A 19,831-nucleotide genomic window follows, 5' to 3' on the forward strand; every position below is an offset into this window, starting at 1 on the left:
ACGATGTAATGATATCCACCTTGCAAAAGCGTCTCCAATATGTGCTTCTATCCTTGGTGGGACCTTCGTGTTCCTTTAGGATAGGGTCGCATATTGGGCGTGACAATTACTTAGCACATGCAGCGTCACTACTTCCAGTAATTCCATGGTCATCTCATAAATTTCAATCCACGCCTCAGGGGTAACTGGGATGTGTAATTAGGCACCTTTAGAGGTCCTTTGAAATCCTTGGGCAAACGCTCATTACGTAGAGCCGGCACCAAATAGGGTACACCTATAGATCTAGAGGTCACACCTGCCTCAACCGAAGTCGTTGGATAAACCGGAAGGGGCTGGTGGGCCACCTGCTGAGCCGCCTGCTCGGCTTCTTGACGCACTCTATCCTGGTCAACCAAGTTAAGAGCTCCATCACACGCCGGGTCATGCCCACGCAGTTGGACACGGCGCTGAGCGTTGCTTGAAATGGCTGGTGAGTCCATGTGTCTGCTATAACTCCGGCTTGGGCGAGGGGTCGAGTGGATCCTATCCCGACTATAAGAATATGCCTCCTACTGCGCCAATGCTGTTTGAAGAAGTTCTCTGACCCTTCGTGTTTCCACCGCCGATGGAGAGTCGCCATCCACCGCGAGAGCCGCCAATCACGTTGTCGCAACAATCATGTTCTCCAAAGGATTAGAATAATGACCCGGTGGTGTCGGTACATGCTGAGGTGGAGTGGTGTTCAGACGAGGGGGTTCTGTCATGCGCGGTTGAACTGGTGTCCCAGCCCCGGGTGCTGCAGCCCGGCTTTAACTCCGGCGGGTTACTGGGCCCTGCACCGGGCGTGCGGAAGAGGTTTCTAGGCTCATAAACCGGAGGTAGACGGGACTGGTGCCTCCTCCTCATGATTTCATTTGACGCGTTCTGATCCGTCATAAGCTGGAAAGCCTCCGACTGAATCCGTTGGGCCTGAGCATCCAAAGCAGCCCGTCCGTGGCTATCCTGACGTCCTCTGCTGCCAGGTCTTCCTTGGCCAATGCTACCTCATCACGTAACTTTGCCACTTCCGCATCATGCTGAGTTTGATTCGCTGGGTTGACCATGGCTGTTAATAGAGCCGTCAATTTATCCATTAAAGCCATCAAAACCTGAGCCGGCGGGCCCGCAGGGCCTCCTGCCCCGGCTGCCGTCACCGCCGCTGACCCGGAGGTCAACGCCGTTGCGGCTAAAGAATTCTGCCCAGGCTGGGTACCAGCCATGAAGATCCCGACTTTGTTTGGCGGCTCATGGGGGTCTGGAATACTGTCGCCGTCGGAATAGCCCCCAAGCACACCATCTTGTAGTTGATACAACAAAGTAGTCTCGCCCGTGGACAACTCACCATCAGAGTAGATGGTCGTCTCACCGCCAGACATAGATCCTTCATCAAATTCTGCTCCATGGATGCATCCCACGAAGGCACGCTTCACGATGGGCTGAGCTCGGGCGGGTCTCGCACACTGAGCCATCTCGATGATGTTGGTGCGGATGTACGACTCAGGGCTTGGCTCGCCGATCTTGCTGATGAAGATGTGGATTCCACCGAAGGGGACCCGGTACCCGTACTCAATTGAGCCGGCCTCGGGGCCCCAGCCTGCATCGTCGATGTAGAGCTTGCCGCGATAACTCTTGGTCATCCGGCCCATAGCGTATCCCTTGAGCCCTTCGAAGTTGCCCTTTAAGAACTCGAAACCACCGTGCGCTGGCCCCATGGTGGGCGCCAACTGTCGTGGAAAGGTCACGGCAGATGTCCTAGCAAAAGGACTTAGTCGTGGAGCCTTCGCAACTAGGTAGCTTAAAGGTGTTTAACGGGACAAAGGACACATGAGTTTATACCGGTTTGGCCCCTTGTGGTGAAGGTAAAGGCCTAATCCAGTTTGAGGTGATATTGCTTATGTCTCAATTACCAGGGAGCGAATCTGCTTGACCTAGCTTTCGATCGGTTGTTTCCTGTCCTGGACCGCCGCCGGATCGTCCCTTTATATACACAGGTTGACGCCCAATGGCTCACGGAGTCCCGGCCGACTCATAGATAACGTGTCCGGCTCGGTGACTATCTTTACATGCCTTACAATACAAGTCTTTACATATATGGCGGTTTACCCTTACGGGCCTTAAGTCGCCTTTGGGCCTTGGGCCCTTAATTAAACCGCCATCTTTAGCATCCTTGTGGGCTTCATATGATGAATCGCCATAGGTATAACCCGCCCCCCCTGGGCGGGTTATACTAATAGGATATCCCCAACAGTGACCGAATGTTGTTCGGAGTCTCAGATGAGATCACAGACATGCCGAGGAGTCTCGAAATGGTCAAGAGGTAAATATTGATATATAGGATGATGATATTCGGACACCGGAAGTGTACCAGGTAGTATCGGGAATTTACCGAAGTACCGGGGGGGGGGGGGGGGTTACTGGAACCCCTGGGGGGAGATATGGGCTATATGGGCCATAAGAGGGGAGCATACCATCCCACAAGGGGTGGCGCTCCCCCCTTAGGCATGTGGCCAAATTGGAGAAGGAGCAAAGAGGGTTCGGCCCCCTTTCCTTTCTCCCTTCCCCTTCCCTCTTTCTCTCCGAAAATAAGGAAAGGAGGGAGGGCGAATTGGGATAGGCCCCCAAGTAGGATTCCTCCTACTTGGGGCACCCCATGGCTGCTCCCCTCCCTCTCCCACCTATATATACGTGGGGAGGGGGAGCCTAGAACACACATCAACAATTGTTAGCCGTGTGCGGCGCCCCCTCCATAGTTTACGCCTCCGGTCATATCTTTGTAGTGCTTAGGCGAAGCCCTGCGCGGATTACTTCACCATCACCGTCACCACGCCGTCGTGCTAACGGAACTCATCTTCTTCCTCGACACCTTTGTTGGATCAAGAGGACGAAGGACGTCATCAAACTGAACGTGTGCAGAACTCGAAGGTGTCGTACGTTCGGTGCTTGATCAGTCGGATTTAGAAGAAGTTCGATTACATCAACTGTGTTGTCAAACGCTTCCGCTTTCGGTCTACAAGGGTACGTGGATACACTCTCCCCCTCTCGTTGCTATGCATCTTCTAGATAGATCTTGCGTGAGCGCAAGAATTTTTTTGAAATTGCATATGCTACGTTTCTCAACAAGAGCCATTGTAAAAGCCCGTCACAAATCTGGATTATCGTGGTTCACTACTCACTCAACCATTTCTTTTAGCAACTGACGGGAGTGAAGCTTTATTATTGAAAGGAGGAAAATATGTACATGGTGACATGCTTGGGAAATGGGACTAGCTGAAACCTCGCTAGGTTCGGCTAGACTGCATGCCAATTACTCATGGTTCTGGTTAACTCTAGTTCTAAAAACTAAAGCCCTCCACATGATGTCTTCAAAGTTAGGTGAGAAATTATGGTATATATGTAATTCTCGTGTCATTCAAGATGGAGCAATTTCTAACTTTCCAGATGCCCCACATGGTGCAAATGAGGAGCTTGTTGTGCCACATCTTCATGTTGACTAATCTATTTGTATCTTCGATTTTTATCTTTGTTTCACTTTATTCGTTTATCCTTGTCTCTTTTCACTAATTAACCGTTGGAGTCATATATACAACTAAATAGATGATCTACACTAAGTTATTTTTCTTAACATGTAAATATGTCACCTCAAGACACAATTGTTCATGAAAAGTACTTCTCTTATGTAGGTTATCTACAGATGTACCAGGACTCTTAGTTTATGGTCCTCTCTACAACGCGTGGAGAAACATGACCTGTTTACGGAGGTGTGTACAGGATTCAAGGCTACGGTGAGGGATAACAAAATGATCTTAGGATTGCCCCTCCCCCCTCCACCCCCCCTTCCGTTGTAGGCGTTATATGGACTCCAAACGTTTCTTTGTATTTTGCCTTTTTATTTTTTGTTTATGTGAGAGGAATTGTTTTGGCTGTGTTCATCTTAGTTATGCAAAGGCCGGGTGTAATGCTTAAATCTTTTAAGTAATAAAGCGCCTCATTTTGAAAAAACCATACATGGAAAAATCCACCTCAATATGGAATCATTCGTGAGAAAAAGCTTATCACCCCAGAAATATTCAATAAACCCAGGGTTTCGTGGAAGGATCTACCTCCCTGCACGAAGCGTAGTAGGATCCATGTACCCAAGGACCTCCCCCGGTTTGCTAGGCTCGTAGATATATCTCAAAAGTCTCTTGGTACTCTATACACACTCCAACGAAATAAAACACAAGCAAGGTGTAGGGTTTTATCTCCTTGAAGAGTTAACCTGGGTAAAAATATTCAGTTTAATAACCATTGTTTTGTTTACAATACTTGAACTTATTTCCACCAACTTGAGAATTTGCTTTCGAGACAATGACTTTTTTTATAACTTGTGCCCAAAGTTTTCATTCTAACAAACTGATATTTTTTTAGTTGGACTGACGAACTGATATTGCATCGATAATGTTTTCATGGTTAGTTTTAGTTGTAACGATTATATTGGTAACCAAACTTGTTTCTAACAAAATACTCCCTCGTCGGTTAGCATTGCCTTGTTGTGGCACCAGGCTAGCTAGGATTGTCAAACGAATGAGGGTTAAAGTTTGGGAGAATGGAGCGAAAGAATTCCTCTTCATCTCTTCTCTCCTCGTCCGTTCATCGAGAAAGAACGAAATATATAGAGTCCAATGACATGTAATTTCAATCTGGGCGTTTGGTCTAGTGGTATGATTCTCGCTTTGGGTGCGAGAGGTCGCGAGTTCGATTCTCGCAACGCCCCAATAATTTTTTGTTTCCCCGGGCATCAGGGGAAGGAAATCACCAAGAAGATTATTATTTTCAGCTTGAGAAGAGAAAATTATTCAGCAAATCAAAAATGGATCGATTGATTTCCATCCATCTTGCTTCTCATCTCAGCGCTCCATCTACTCCTAGAACAAGTCACAGGAATCAACAAAGTACAACACGTATGCACGCATCCCAAACAAGCAGCATGAAAAAGACCATGGTCGGCAAAGGTGAAGGTGATGAGATGATCTACATAGCAGTACATATCTGAGCTTAGCTTACTTATTGCTCGGCGGTCCTCTGCCTCTTGGAGCACTTTGCCTGCACGGCCAGCGTGGCCGTGGTGCCCGGGCAGTTGAGGTCCCCGCCGTACACCTCGTGCGACACGGCCAGCACGCAGCTCCTCTTCCCCACGCACGCCTTCTCCACAATCTCCTTGGCCTTGGGCGTGTGGCATTTGCCCACCGTGTAGTTGCCGCAGATCCCCAGCGGGTTCCCGTAGCTGGCGAACACCACCTGCTGGATCAACTTCTTCTCCGGGCACGTCAGCACCGCCCGCGGCTTCAGGTCGTCCGCCACCATCGTCAGCTGGCTGTCCTTGGTCTCCCACGACCGCACGTGCCCGGGGTTGGTCTCCGAGATGAAGCTGCAGATGTTGTCGCGCTTCACCGTCAGGATCATGATGGCGTCCGGCCGCCCGCCTTCCTCCTCGAAGATGGTGAGCACGTTCCCCGTCGGCTTCAGGAAGCACCGCGGCACGTGGTACAGGTACTGCGACGGCCGCCCCAGCGCGTGCTTGTACGAGCTCCAGTACCGCCCCAGCCCTTCGCCGTTGACGAACAGGATGCCCTTGCCCATCGGGTTCATGTCGATCACCACGGGGTCCTCCCCGGTGGGCATGTCGAAGCGCCGCCGGTACCACGTGAGCGGCTGGTCGAACACCGCCGGTTTCCACTGCACCTCGCCGCCCTTGTCCGTGAAAGCCTGCTTGCGCTCGCCGTCCAGGCCCACGATGTGTCCCCACCCGTTGCTGGTCAGGTCCAGCGTCCCCGTGTTGAGGCCCTGGATGGTGACCGAGTGCAACCCGGCCTGCCGGCGCTCCAGGTAGGAGCCGCTGTCCTGCAACCCCAGCGTGCTGGACAGGATGGAGATGTGGTTGATGCCGACCTTGACCTCGATGGGCTTCTCCAGGCTGAAGGCCTTGTTCATCTTTGTGCCATGGCCGCAGCCGACTAACTTCTTGTTGACGAACGCCACCATGGCGTGCCCATGGCTGCTCGCCTCCAGCACCGGCTTGATGTCTAGCCTGGACGGCAGGTCCTCCGGGTCCAGCTGGAAGCTGCCACCCACCGTACAAGACACCAAAACATTGGCATTGGCATTGCCACTCGCAAGATATATAATACTAGTATACGTAGAGACGTACTACTCCTAGTACGTACCTGGTGGTGTACCAGAGGTAGTCGGTCTTATCCTTGGTCATGTTGTAGGCCTCGAGGGGCTTCTCGCTCCGGTCGGTGCTGAACTTGTAGGTCGGCACTTTGTCCCCCTCCGTGTACATCTCCCACACATTGTTCTGCGCCGTCTGGTCCGTGAAGTGGAAGGTGCGCTGGTTGTGCTGCGCGTTCACGTATTGCGTGCTGAACACCACCGTCTTGCAGTCGCCGAGGATGCTGACAGACCGCCGGGGCACGAAGTACTTCTGCCCGCGGAACGTCACCGTCCCGTCCTCCTTGGTGTTGTGGTTGGACAGGAACGCCACACACACCTTCTGCTCCGGGATCTCGAACAGCCGCGCCTGCATACCATACCATACCATACCATACCGGTCAGGTCAATCGGCGATCATAAGAAGATAGCAAACTTCTCAGGTCAATCGCCTGTATCCATTCCATTCCATTCCAACAAGAGAACTGAAGAGAACCTCGTAGAGCTTGCCCAATGGCTGCGTGGAGGGGGTCCCAAAGAGGAGAGCGTTCTTGCACAACCTCAAAGCATGGTGCAGGTCCCTCAGATGGCCCCACTTGGGCTCTTTGAACATCCCTGGACCAATCAAACCGTTCATCCATAAATCAACATAGTTAAGCATATTCAGAGTTTGGGAGGATTCGTCTGTCTCTGCTTTACCGAATTCGTCCAGAGGCGCCTCGTCGTAGTATCTCGGCATCACGAAAGAGGCGCCCGTTCTTCCAAAATTTGTTCCTCCGTGGTACTGTCCACACAAGCAACCGTGTGATTCTGTCAGAAATATACTCTAGTTTCATCCTAACGCCATGTCAACAACAGGTTGGGTTGGTTGGTTACTGGACGGTACCATGTAGTAGTTCACCATGCTGCCCCCCACCGAGAAGAACCGTGCCACGGCAAACGCAATGTCCTCGGCAGATCTCTGAGACGGCGGATCACCGAATACTCTGTATCTGCAAACGCCAACAAAAAACAATTCAGCACCCGACAGTCTCTTGATGGACAAGGTGAAATTGATAACTGAACTCACTGAGCAGTCCAGTTCTCGGTCCATAACAGGGGTTTGTTCTTGTCAACTGGACCTGGCCATGTATCTCCGCAGTGCCTACCGTTGCAGGTAGGAATCTAGAGAGGAAAACATGATTATGGCTTAAGCATGGTTAATAAATTATATCATGGCAAAAGAAACTTAAACATGTCAGATCATACTAATAAATTACCACGTCCGCTGGAGCTTTAATCTGCTTGCACATGATCCATGGCACCCCGGTGCCGGTGCTAATGGCCATCTTAGCTGCCCATTCGATGTACCTGGTGCCGTTTTCTTTGAACGCCGCTTCCATGTGCTGGTACTCATTCTCGATCTTTTTTTTTCAATGCAGGGTGCATTTCATTTGAGAAAGCATGCATGATAGGTATAAGTATTCACCAGGAAGAAAATGGGTCAAGATATTGCATGCAGTACCTGTGCTAGAATGATAGGGCCTCCTTGTGATGCGAAGAGCTTGGCATCCTTGAGCTTGTTCACTACGAGGGTCACAAACTTCTGCATGAGCTTCTGCATATATAAAGAGAAAAACCAAGGTGAGGACGCCGTTTTAATTATTTCTGTATGTAGCAAAATTTACGTCGAGCTTTTTTTCTTTCTCGAAATGCATCTAGTTTGGGATGTCCGCAACTGATAATAATTACAGTATATAATTGTGGTTTGATGGTCCGATTGATCACCTTGTAAGGCTCGTTGTCTGTGCGGAAGATGATGTCGGGGACCTCCCGGAGCCAGTAAGGCAGCCCTCTGGAAGAGGAAAATCACAGATTAAACGGAGACCGTGAATGCAGATCAGCCAGAAATCGAGCAATACACGATGAGATTGAGATGTGAAGCAAAGAGACGAACAAACCCATGGTTCCACTCCGCCTGGACAAAGGGCCCGATACGGACCATGGCGTACATCTCATGCTCCTGGATCAGCTTGAAGAACTTGATCATGTCGTACCTCCCCTCGAAGTTGTACTGAAATCGACCATGGATGGATCCAAGGAGGAATGGACGATGAGCACGTATGTAGGCATACGATGAGATGAATGAGATGGAGTGTGTGACAGTTACCACGCCCATCTCGGGTTCATGGACGTTCCAGAAGACGTAGGACTCGATGACGTTGATGCCGCCTTCCTTGGCCCTGGCGATGAGGTCGGGCCACTCGTGGAAAGGGCTACGTGGATAGTGGATGGAGCCGGAGAAGAAGAGGTCCCTCTGTCCATCCACCATGAGCGAGCGGCGGTCGTAGGAGATGACGGTGCCTGGTTTGGTGAGCTGGTAGGCGTCCCCGCCGGCCACGAGCGCGACGACGGCGATCGCCGCGGCGGCGAGCCGGACGTGGAGGAGGGACATGGTGGGTGGATCGTGGGTGGAAGCTAGGGGCCACAAGTTCGCGCTCCCGCTAGTCCTAAAATAGGAGGGAGGCGTTCAGTTTAAAGGGATGGCGCTGTGGGCGCGCGGGAGCGCAGGGAGCGACATGCGCGCGCGCCATGCCGTCCGTCCGTCCACGCATCAGCATCACCCACGAAACGGTTGGCCTCGGCGGCCCGCGCGTGTGCGGGTGCGGAGCTCTTGGTGGTGGTTTTAGGCGGGTTTTTTTCTGACTGAATCAGCCGTGGATCGGCATTGTTTGCGGCGGGGCTGTTGCATGCCGTGCTTAGCCTGGAACGGGAATCGTCACGCCGCTGCGCCGTCAGTCACCTACGCCGGTGCTACGACTTCCACCTTGAGCCGGCGACCGAAGACACTGCGTGGAGGAGCTCCGGACGTGCTTCGCTATGGCCATCGCCTCCGATCACTGATGCTACTTGGGCTTTTAGACTGATGAAAACAAATGCAAAACCTGATAATAACTTCAATACAAAAACAATGATAGGAACAGAGATCTTACTGGAATAGCGTACGAGAGCAATGATCTTCTAAAAGCTCTATCTTAAATCCCGGCCCCGCAAAACAGGCCACTCCTTGGCTGCTAGAGCCGTTGGAAGCGACACAGGTGTCGGTAGGCTTGTTGGCGCAGATCCATAACAAATTATCTTGCTCTGAGAGTTGTATCTCTGAGCTTCAAAAGCATGTATCTGATCATGGTGGAATTCGATACCACTGACGCCCTGTTAGGTCCATTTCCAGCATCTATCTGATCTCGAAAAAATGAAGTGAAGAAATAAATATGAAGGCTAAAGTAGTGAAATGACAAAATGCAGATAAACCGAAAACTATATGAACAAACTTGCTAAACTACCTGGGATTTCTTGACAAACTAAGCAACTATAGGATTGAGAGCTTTATTAGAGAAGACTTAACATGGACTGAAGCCACTGAAGGTCTGAACACTCATAAATAAGAAAACCGTCTAGACAAGCATAACTAAATCTTAGTGGTTGTAGGCTGTGGTGGTCTGAGGACCGAAACAATGAATACTAAATTAAGAATGAACAATGAATACTAACTAACCTACCTATGTGGTAAGTGGTAACACGCAAAACTGAAGAAAATGACACCAACCCCTACAGGCACAGAATAAAGCTAGAAAATGAGCAGGGACTTACTGGAAAATGACAGAGTGAGCACGCACTAGGGGCTTATAGACTGATAGACTGAATAATGATGCAAGCTCATAGACTAAGAAATAAACTGAAGGACTTAGGTGAGGAAGGATCACAATTGACAAAAACTAAAAAGAAACTGATAACTGAATTATTAACTATACAAAATTGACAATATTTAGTGTGACTGAACAATGATGCAGGCTCACAGACTAAGGAAATACTAGCATGAGTACTGATTAAAGAGAATGAGCTGAGGTCTGATTAATAGGTAATGAAAACTAAAAATTAAAAGAAACACTGATGACTGAAACAAAATTATATAAAGGTACTGAAAACTGAAGACAAGACTACAGAAACACTGAAACAAAGATTCTAAAGACACGGAAAACTGAAGAACTAGAGATAAAGAGAAAAGAGGGTTGAATAAACAAGACAGAAAGGTGATTGAATAGTAAGATGACTCAAGAAACACTGGAAAGTGAAGGATTGAAGATAGAGAAAAGAAGACTCAAAAAAAGAAAAAGATATAAAAGAGACATGATCTGCAATTTCCATGCTTGATGCTTGTTGCTCACACATTTGTTTTTGAGTTCCTATTGTATTTACAAGAGACTGAATTTATAGGAGAATGACAGTGTGAGTGAGGATATCCAGGATCAGTGCCTTGGAAGCCAAGAAGCTATATTCATGCAGGTGCAAAAAATGGATGGAAAAAATGCTTCTTACTTTTATGCCTTGCAAATTACATCTGGAAAACGACAGAAATATTGACAATGATGTAAAAGCCAAATTCTCTTATGTTGCGCTGTTGCGGGGTTATATTGACCTATATAGAGGCTCTCACAGCATCAATGCCCAGGTGCGCAAAACATTTCAAATTGTTTTAAAAAAAAAACACATGCTAAGGGAAAAAATGAGATAAACTTTGTGCAAACTCGTGTGCAGGGGCAGGAATCATGCTCATATGTTAGTGACATCGGTCAAGCAGGTGATGAGGGTGAAGCTCTGGTACATTTACTGCAAACAGGGGTGGCTCAAGTATTGGAAAACACCGACACGCCAACCAACACACCAAGACTTGAGGTAGGGTGGTAAGAATAAAATAAAATTGGAAAAATGACAAAAGATGTGGAACTTATATACAGGGCAACAGAACGCTGAGAGGAAGAAATGCTAAGACATCCTCGCCAACAACTTAACTACTGATGTCGGTTTGCAACTGCAGCAGATAGAGAATGCAGCAGCATCCTCGAGAAAACGTCCAGCTTCAAAATGAAAATGATGAAATGAAAAAGCTCCTGACCTGCAACTCTGATTTTCTTTGCTTGTACCTGCAAGAATGGAAAAAAAGGTAACAAAAGATACTATTTTATCAGTTATTGTATAAACTTCAGAAAAAAGATGAAGCAAAAAAGATTGACAGAAAGGTTTACATTTTTTTTGAGAAATGTTGATTGGGAAAACTTGAAAAAAAAAGAGAAAAAATTGTTGTATCTATGCTGAACAAAACAAAAATTGCTTGCACAGGTGATTGAAAACTGATGGGCATATGCAGAATTTGTTTGCTTTTGTTACTGCTTGGCTTGTAGCTTGACCTGTAAGAGCCTATGTTACCAAAAGAACAAAAAAAATATGCCGTCGTGCAAAAGTTGAACAAAAAACAGGAGAAACAGAAAAATGCTATGAAGGAAAACATAGGTCCTCCCTGGCCAGCCAAACAGTCAATGATCCATGAGCACTAAATTCAGAAACTAGTACTGCAAAAAAAGTCAACATAACGCGAACAAACAAAAATAGAATTGACATATCCGGCAACAACCATGCCGCCATCGCTGTTCAACGCACGCGCATGGCACAAAAAAAGGGTGTAGATCCAAGACAAAACTTCCCCATTTACAACGGGCATGAGGTGCCTGCACATCCAAGACAAAACTCCCCCATTTACACCGGGCATGAGGTGTTTGTACATCACAAAACTCCCGCCTATCCCCCTCCACTAACAATGTTCTTTGTGGTTGTTACGGCGCTGCTAGAAGGAGGGCGCGAGAGGGCCGGCCGGGGGCCTTTTTGCCCACGGCCGGGCAAGAAGGAAGGGATTTCCTTCTTAATTCTTGCTTGATTAGATTGATATATCTCCTCTCTTTATATAGAGAGGTTTACTTAACTCCCAAGCAAGGCTTACTTGACCCCTAAGCAAGGACCTTTATCTCTAATTAACCCTAAGACTAACGGGCTACCGCCAGGCCATGCCCATTAGGCTCATTACGTACTCTAACACTACACCCCACCTGGACATGCAACTTATCCTCGAGCTGCAGCCTAACCAACTTATAACCATGACTCGATGCAACACAAACCTAACACCTAAAAACAAGTCTTTTACATCTCGGCTTGTGTTATTACTCCCAACCTGAAATAGACCGGGACACTTTATTTTGGACGTGCACGTTTACATGGATCCCATGGACACCACCTGGACAAAAGGAGTGCATGTGTTAGAGTACGTAATGGGCCTAATGGGCCCATTAGTCTTAGGGTTAATTAGAGATAAGGGTCGCTTGCTTAGGGGTCAAGTAAGTCTTGCTTGGGAGTCAAGTAAACCTCTCTATATAAAGAGAGGAGATGTATCAATCTAATTGTGACGCCCGGGTAATTAAGCTACAGTGATCCTCTGCTAATGGTGCCACGTCACCTCGTTTATAGTTGCTAATCTCGAGTTAGTTCGAAATCAATTCAAATTCAAATTCAAAATCAAGCAAACAATAAAAGTTTTCAAATATTAAAACTAAAATGTTAGGAGTGAACCAAATATTGCATAGGTAATTATGGTGGAGAAACCACACTTTTATAAAACGTTTAAAGACTCTAAAGTAATTAAAACACAGCTATGACGATTAATTAAATGCCCTTTTAAAAATAAAATAATGCAAACTATTTTAATTAGGTGTCATATTTATTGGAGCAGTAGATTAAATTATAACATTAATTTAGGAGTTGTATTTATATTTTATAAAACAACAATTAAAAGAATGAACTAGAAAAGAAAATTAAATAAAAAGAAAAAGAAAAAAAACAGAACTAACACACACACACAAAAAAAAAGGGGAAAGAGAAAGCCCCCCCTGGGCCGTGGCCCAACTGGGCCAACCCAACCGGCCCAGCCGGCCACCCCACCAGGCCGGCCCAAACCCCACCCCTGGCCTACACATGCCCCCACCCCCAGGAACCCTAACCGCACACCCCACTCACCCCCACGATTCCTCCTCTCCCCTCTGCACCCGCCCCCGATCCAGATCGGGGCAGCGCCCCTGCGCTCGCCGCCGCTCGCCTTGCGCCCGCTCGATGCCGCCCGTCGTCGCCCGGAGCCCGCGCTGCCGCCTGGACCTCGCCGCCTCGACCCCCGATGCCACCGTCGCCTTCCTCCTCGCCGGCGCCGTCGTCCCCGACTCCGCCTCAACCCCCGCCGCCCCGTCCGCACCTCCCCGACCTGCCGCGCTGGGCGCAAGGCCCCCTCGCCGCCGCGGGGTCGTCCCCGACCCCCCCCCCCACCTCGACGGATCCCGTCGCCGTCGGCCGCCTCCCCGCCCTCCTCCTCAACGGTCGACCCCGACCGCCTCGAGCAGCTCGCATAGACCCCACGCTCCCCCCCGTGAGCACTCCCCTTCCCCCCATCGGTCCCCTCTCTCGCCCTAGTCCTCTCCCGAACGCCGTCGACGCCCCTGGCCTCCCCGTCGCCGGCTCCGGCCGCCCCCTCGCGGTCCCGCGGTGCGCCGTCCGCGGCCATGCCGTTCCCGGCCTCTCTCTCTCCTCTCCTCGCCCGAGCCGCTCGCCGGCGAGCACGCCGCCGCCCTTGCCTGCTCGGCACCGCCGCTCGCCGGTACGGGCCGGTCCTCCCCCGACCTCGTCGGCCCCCGCCCTGGGCTGTCGTGCCTGTCGTCGCCCCGTGCGCCCTTGGGCGAGCGCCCGCTCGGGCTGGCACCCGACGCCCATCTCCACCCCAGCACCCGTTAGCCCGAACCGATGTGGCCCCTTTGGCCCAATGACACAGGGGCCCACGCCCCAGAACTTACAAAAAAAAAGGAATTAAAAAAATATATAATAATAATAATATTTATTAAATAAATAAATAATACTTAAATTAATTAATTAATTAAGGAATTAATTAAGTTAATTAATCATAATTAGATTAACCTAATTAACTAATTAGTTAAATTAAACTGTAATTAGATTAACCTAAACCCTAATTAATTTAAATAGAGAATGACAGGTGGGTCCCACTGGACCCACATGTCAGGGTTGACTCAGTCAACCCCTGTTGACTGCTGACGTCAGCATGACATCATGCTGACGTCATAAATACTTTTTTTTCGAATTAATTAAATAAATAATTAAATTCCAAAATTGTTAAAATCTTTTAAAAATCATATCTTTTAATCCGTAACTCGGATTAAAATATTTTCAACATGAAAGTTGCTCAGAACGACGAGACGATTTCGGATACGCAGTCCGTTCGTCCGCCACACACCCCTAACCTATTGAACTCGCAACTTTTCCCCTCCGGCTCCTCTGCCCGAAAACACGAAACACCGGGAATACTTTCCCGGATGTTTTCCCCCCTTCACCGGTATCATCTACTACCGCATTAGGGCACCCCGAACACCGCGTATTGCCTTGTTATATTTTGTGATGCTTTGTTTGCTCTGTATTCATTATTTCTTCCCCCTCTTCTCTCCGGTAGACTACGAGACCGACGCTGATGCCACCGAGTACGACTACGTCACCGACCCCTCCTTGTCTGAGCAACCAGGCAAGCCCCCCCCCCTTGATCACCAGATATCGCCTATTCTCCTCTATACTGCTTGCATTAGAGTAGTGTAGCATGTTACTGCTTTCGTTAATCCTATTCTGATGCATAGCCTGACATTGTCGCTACATTTGTTGATACCTTACCTGCAATCCTAAATGCTTAGTATAGGATGCTAGTTTATCATCATTGGCCCTACATTCTTGTCAGTCTGCCTTGCTATACTATCGGGCCGTGATCACTTGGGAGGTGATCACGGGTATATACTATACATACATACATACTATACAGATGGTGACTAAAGTCGGGTCAGCTCATTGAGTACCCGCAAGTGATTCTGACGAGGGGGCTGAAAGGACAGGTGGCTCCATCCCGGTAGAGGTGGGCCTGGGTTCCCGACGGCCCTCGACTGTTACTTTGTGGCGGAGCGACAGGGCAGGTTGAGACCGCCTAGGAGAGAGGTGGGCCTGGCCCTGGTCGGCGTTCGCGGATACTTAACACGCTTAACGAGATCTTGGTATTTGATCTGAGTCTGGCTACGAGCCTATACGCACTAACCATCTACGTGGGAGTAGTTATGGGTATCCCGACGTCGTGGTATCAGCCGAAGCACTTCAGACGTCAGCGACGGAGCGGCGCGCGCCGGATTGGACGTAAGCCTGCTCTGTATTAGGGGCTAGGTTCTGCTTCCGGCCGCCCACGCAACGTGCAGGTGTGCTATGGGCGATGGGCCCAGACCCCTGTGCGCTTAGGTTTAGACCGGCGTGCTGGCCTCTCTGTTGTGCCTAGGTGGGGCTGCGACGTGTTGATCTTCCGAGGCCGGGCATGACCCAGGAAAGTGTGTCCGGCCAAATGGGATCGAGCGTGTTGGGCTATGTGGTGCACCCCTGCAGGGAAGTTAATCTATTCGAATAGCCGTGATCTTCGGTAACAGGACGACTTGGAGTTGTACCTTGACCTTATGACAACTAGAACCGGATACTTAATAAAACACACCCTTCCAAGTTCCACAGACAACCCGGTGATCGCTTTTCCGCAGGGCGACGAGGAGAGGATCGCCGGGTAGGGTTATGCTATGCGATGCTGCTTGGAGATGCTACTTGGAAGATGCTACTTGGAGGACTTCAATCTACTCTCTCCTACATGCTGCAAGACGGAGGCTGCCAGAAGCGTAGTCTTCGACAGGATTAGCTATCCCCCTCTTATTCTGGCATTCTGCAGTTCAGTCCACTGATATGGCCTCCTTACACATATACCCATGCATATGTAGTGTAGTTCCTTGCTTGCGAGTACTTTGGATGAGTACTCACGGTTGCTTTCTCCCCCCTTTTCCCCCTTTCCTTTCTTTCTGGTTGTCGCAACCAGATGCTGGAGTCCAGGAGCCAGACGCCACCGTCGACGACGACCCCTACTACACCGGAGGTGCCTACTACTACGTGCTGCCCGCTGACGACGACCTGGAGTAGTTTAGGAGGATCCCAGGCAGGAGGCCTGCGCCTCTTTCGATCTGTATCCCAGTTTGTGCTAGCCTTCTTAAGGCAAACTTGTTTAACTTATGTCTGTACTCAGATATTGTTGCTTCCGCTGACTCGTCTATGATCGAGCACTTGTATTCGAGCCCTCGAGGCCCCTGGCTTGTATTATGATGCTTGTATGACTTATTTTATTTGTAGAGTTGTGTTGTGATATCTTCCCGTGAGTCCCTGATCTTGATCGTACACATTTGCGTGCATGATTAGTGTACGATTGAATCGGGGGCGTCACAAGTTGGTATCAGAGCCGACTGCCTGTAGGAATCCCCCTTCCAACTCCTTGGCCGAAGTCGAGTCTAGACTTTACAAAACTTTTACTAACATGGCTGTGCGGCCCATGGGCCCACGTCGCCATTGGGTGGTAGTAGGATCTTTTACTCCTCGACCTTTACTCTGGGACTCTGAACTCTCTTCTACTCGGGTTAAACGATTTCTACTAAAATCTGACTTTAGGTTCTCGAAAATACTTTCTCCCGGAGAGCCCCTTCAGTCCAGGTGATCGCCGACTGCACCAGAAGATTTCGAAGTTACTCGCCGAAACTCTTTTGAGACTTTGTGTCCGTTGCTTTTGCAATTCCCTACCATCGAAATATCCCTATGGATAAATACATACACTTGACGTTCTTACTTTTATTCCCAGTTGATCTTGTTATTACAAGATACCCCGAAATTCTCTCTATTGATCCGAGAATATCTTGTGCCTACTGTCTTGCAATTCCTTGTCACCTGAATACCCCTATGGATAATTCTCGCACTTGTCGAGTATCCGCTTATCCCCAGTTGTTCATGTGTTTCACAAAAGTCTTCAAAATAATATTCGATCTTCCGAAAATCCTCTAGAGCCTTTGGCTCTTGAAATTCTTGCTTGCTTGCATTATGGTTAATCCCATAAGTCTCGTAGTCTTAATGACATTCCTTGTCATTATCATTTTGAGTCTGTTGACTCAATATGTTTGCGAATACACGCAATCATCATTGATCCTTATAAATTACTTTTCCGGCTGAGCTTCCATTCTTTTAACTGGAATTGGTTCTCGACCAATCCAATTGTCGTTGATTATACCCTAAGGCTATTCAACTTATCCATCCCTAATCAGAGCATTGCTTCTGATCCCTTGATTTGGAAATCATAATTCCTTTGCATTTGACAATTGAGTTAGTCAGTTGTTTCTATAATCTGATCTCCTTGCATTCTTCTCCCTCTAGTTGAGTACCGATACTCGTATCAGATCCTTTGTGGACCATCAAGTCCTTTGTTGGATTGTTATCCGACAGTGTCCTTCACATTTGATCACTTTATGAGTTCTTCCCCTGATACATAATGCCTTTGTTAAGTTGTATCCTCCGCTTGGCCAACCTTACTCTGCTTTCGGGCTTGTGTTATTTACTCTTGAAACTTGTGGTATATGTCTCTAAGAATCCCTATGGGTTGAACATATGCCTTCTCTAAACCGTGTGAACCCGAAAGTTTTCACGAGTCATACACCTCTGGTACTTCACCAGATAAAATTTCAACACTGCATCTTCATCGGACGTGAGAAGTGAATGAAAGGTTATGCATTGGAGAAGTGGGAGTCGACCTTGAACTTGTGTTCATGCCCATGGACACGATGTAGATCTTATCATTAAAGCTTCTTTTAAATAAATTATTCCTTTGGTATAAGTTCATCTTATATCTAGGATCTGGCCTTTTGCAACCGTGGTTCCGACCATGATTGTTCTTCTTAGATCTCATTTCTCGGACAAGTTAAAACAATTGTCTTCTATGGAACAATACACCAGTCCAACCTTTACTTTGATCTTGTGTCGAGTATTACCCCCCTGGTATCTCGAGATTATCATGGAACTGCATAACTTCCTATGAGTTCTTCATCAAGTACTACATACTCATTGATTACAAATTTTTCATTGGGCTCTGAGTTATTAAACACTCAAAGACACCGATAACTAAACCGAGTCCGCATTACGGTTTAACAACTCTTACTAATATTCTTTATGTACGAGTTTGTACCCGATCATGTCATTCCTAGCCTGATCGGTTATATCATTACCATGCTAAATTTTAACTGTGCTACCTGGTCCTTAATCCCGGAGCACAACTTTTGACAATGAGCTAAGGTTACGTCGATCTTCCTCGTCATATCAGTTCACCTTGAACAACAATCTTGATTTCAGGTTTGTGTTGTACCTATGGTTCCAATAACCTCTTGCTTCATCATTCTTTTGACTGATGTGATCGCGGATCGATTACATCTTCGTGGAATCTCTCGACAAATGTGTCATGATCACCATCTACATTCTGATGCTCTTCCAGGATATCAAGTGAATTAATGATGAGACATACCATCCTTGCCCTCGATGAATTGTATTATCATCGACCACTTTATTGCCTTCCCACCAACACAAGCTTGTTCATGTTTGGTGTTATACCTTGAGTTCCTTGCTATCCAGCAATTGTTCTTCTTTACCTTGGAGTATTACCATCCTTTATGTCAAGAATGTTCTGAGATTTGTTCCACCTCTTGAGAATTCTTGACATAGAAATACTTCTCACCATCACCATTCTTTCTTGGTCCCCGTGTTAATTCCAACAAGTGAACGATGTTGTTTGGATTCTTTCCTTCTAGCAACCCTATCTCTTTGAAGTTAATGGTCGAAAGTTCATTCTTAGGCTATTGATTATGGCATCACCATTCTGACATTGGTCGTGCAACCCAACCCATATTTCGGGCGCACCTTTCAACCAATGTTTAATTGTGTATCTTTTCCTTGAGCATACTTCCTTATATCTTTTGATCTGACAAATGTTATCTCCTTGTTCACTTAATTGTGGACATCCATCTTTTGGGAATCTCGGTGAATTGCCGTTGAGTTCACCAGACACCTCCTTGTCCTCTCCTTGGGTTAATGGTGAACTCTTGATAACGGAAATCACTTCATAGTTCATTTCCCGAGAATCTTACAATGTCATTTCGTTGATATGTGCCGCAGCTTTTCTTCTCGGACATCCTGAGTCTGAGGTATCATGACACCAATCGGATCTGAATCTTGGTCGGATATGATGGTTGGGACAACTTTCCAAGAGTTATGATGTTGATCCTTGATGACCCGGTAACATGATGTCATGCCTAGCACCCCCCCCCCCCCGGCTGGAGGACCTATCATTATAGATTCCTTTTCAGCAAGGTTATCCATTCACCCATGAGGAAATTGTAAGACTTATTCTATAAGTTCTTCCTGATGGACCCTTTTTGTTTCCAAAGCCTTAACTTGCTTGAAGACCATGTAATGCTATCTCGAAGCATGTTTGTGGTACTTCGATTTTCAACAAGGACATTTGAAGCCAATGCTAAATGTTTCCTGCTAAATTATCCAAACACCGCTGTATGGGTAATGTCATGAAATTTCTCTCCCCTACCTAAGGAGTTTTCTATATTATATCCTGTCGTGGATATCATGCACTGCTTGTCCTTGGGAAGGATATACCCTGAAATATGTGTTTAAACACATTTTCCTTTCCATTGTTCTGCTTAATCTGATAACCATATTTTCCTTTCCATTAATTGGTTTAACCTTTCTTGTGATCTATATGATCTAAGCAGTAATATTCTCCTGCTTATGAATATACCTCGGTGTACAATTCTGTCAGCAAGACCCT

The 19,831-nt window shown here is 47.7% G+C and overlaps 1 protein-coding gene and 1 non-coding gene across 3 annotated transcripts; one reads left to right on the forward strand and one right to left on the reverse strand.

Moving 5' to 3' along the window:
* The first annotated feature begins 4,699 nt into the window (after positions 1–4,699).
* TRNAP-UGG (transfer RNA proline (anticodon UGG)) lies at positions 4,700–4,771 on the forward strand. Its single transcript has one exon. It is a non-coding gene; the product is annotated as a tRNA-Pro (tRNA).
* A 78-nt stretch (positions 4,772–4,849) lies between these two features.
* LOC123162857 (beta-galactosidase 11) lies at positions 4,850–8,705 on the reverse strand. Of its 2 annotated transcripts, XM_044580617.1 has the most exons (11): positions 8,357–8,705; positions 8,148–8,260; positions 7,975–8,041; positions 7,712–7,804; positions 7,467–7,610; positions 7,277–7,371; positions 7,094–7,199; positions 6,907–6,991; positions 6,704–6,822; positions 6,222–6,577; positions 4,850–6,118 (listed from the first exon to the last, which is right to left on the reverse strand). In XM_044580617.1, exons 1-11 carry the CDS (start codon positions 8,639–8,641, stop codon positions 5,062–5,064), a joined length of 2,520 nt encoding a protein of 839 aa, XP_044436552.1. In that variant the 5' UTR covers positions 8,642–8,705; the 3' UTR covers positions 4,850–5,061. The 2 variants fall into 2 exon arrangements, with proteins under 2 accessions (XP_044436552.1, XP_044436551.1); XM_044580616.1 differs by having other exon boundaries at positions 6,704–6,991.
* Positions 8,706–19,831: the final 11,126 nt, after the last annotated feature.

This window comes from Triticum aestivum, chromosome 7B, assembly GCF_018294505.1.
Source record: "Triticum aestivum cultivar Chinese Spring chromosome 7B, IWGSC CS RefSeq v2.1, whole genome shotgun sequence".
Lineage (NCBI taxonomy): Eukaryota > Viridiplantae > Streptophyta > Magnoliopsida > Poales > Poaceae > Triticum > Triticum aestivum.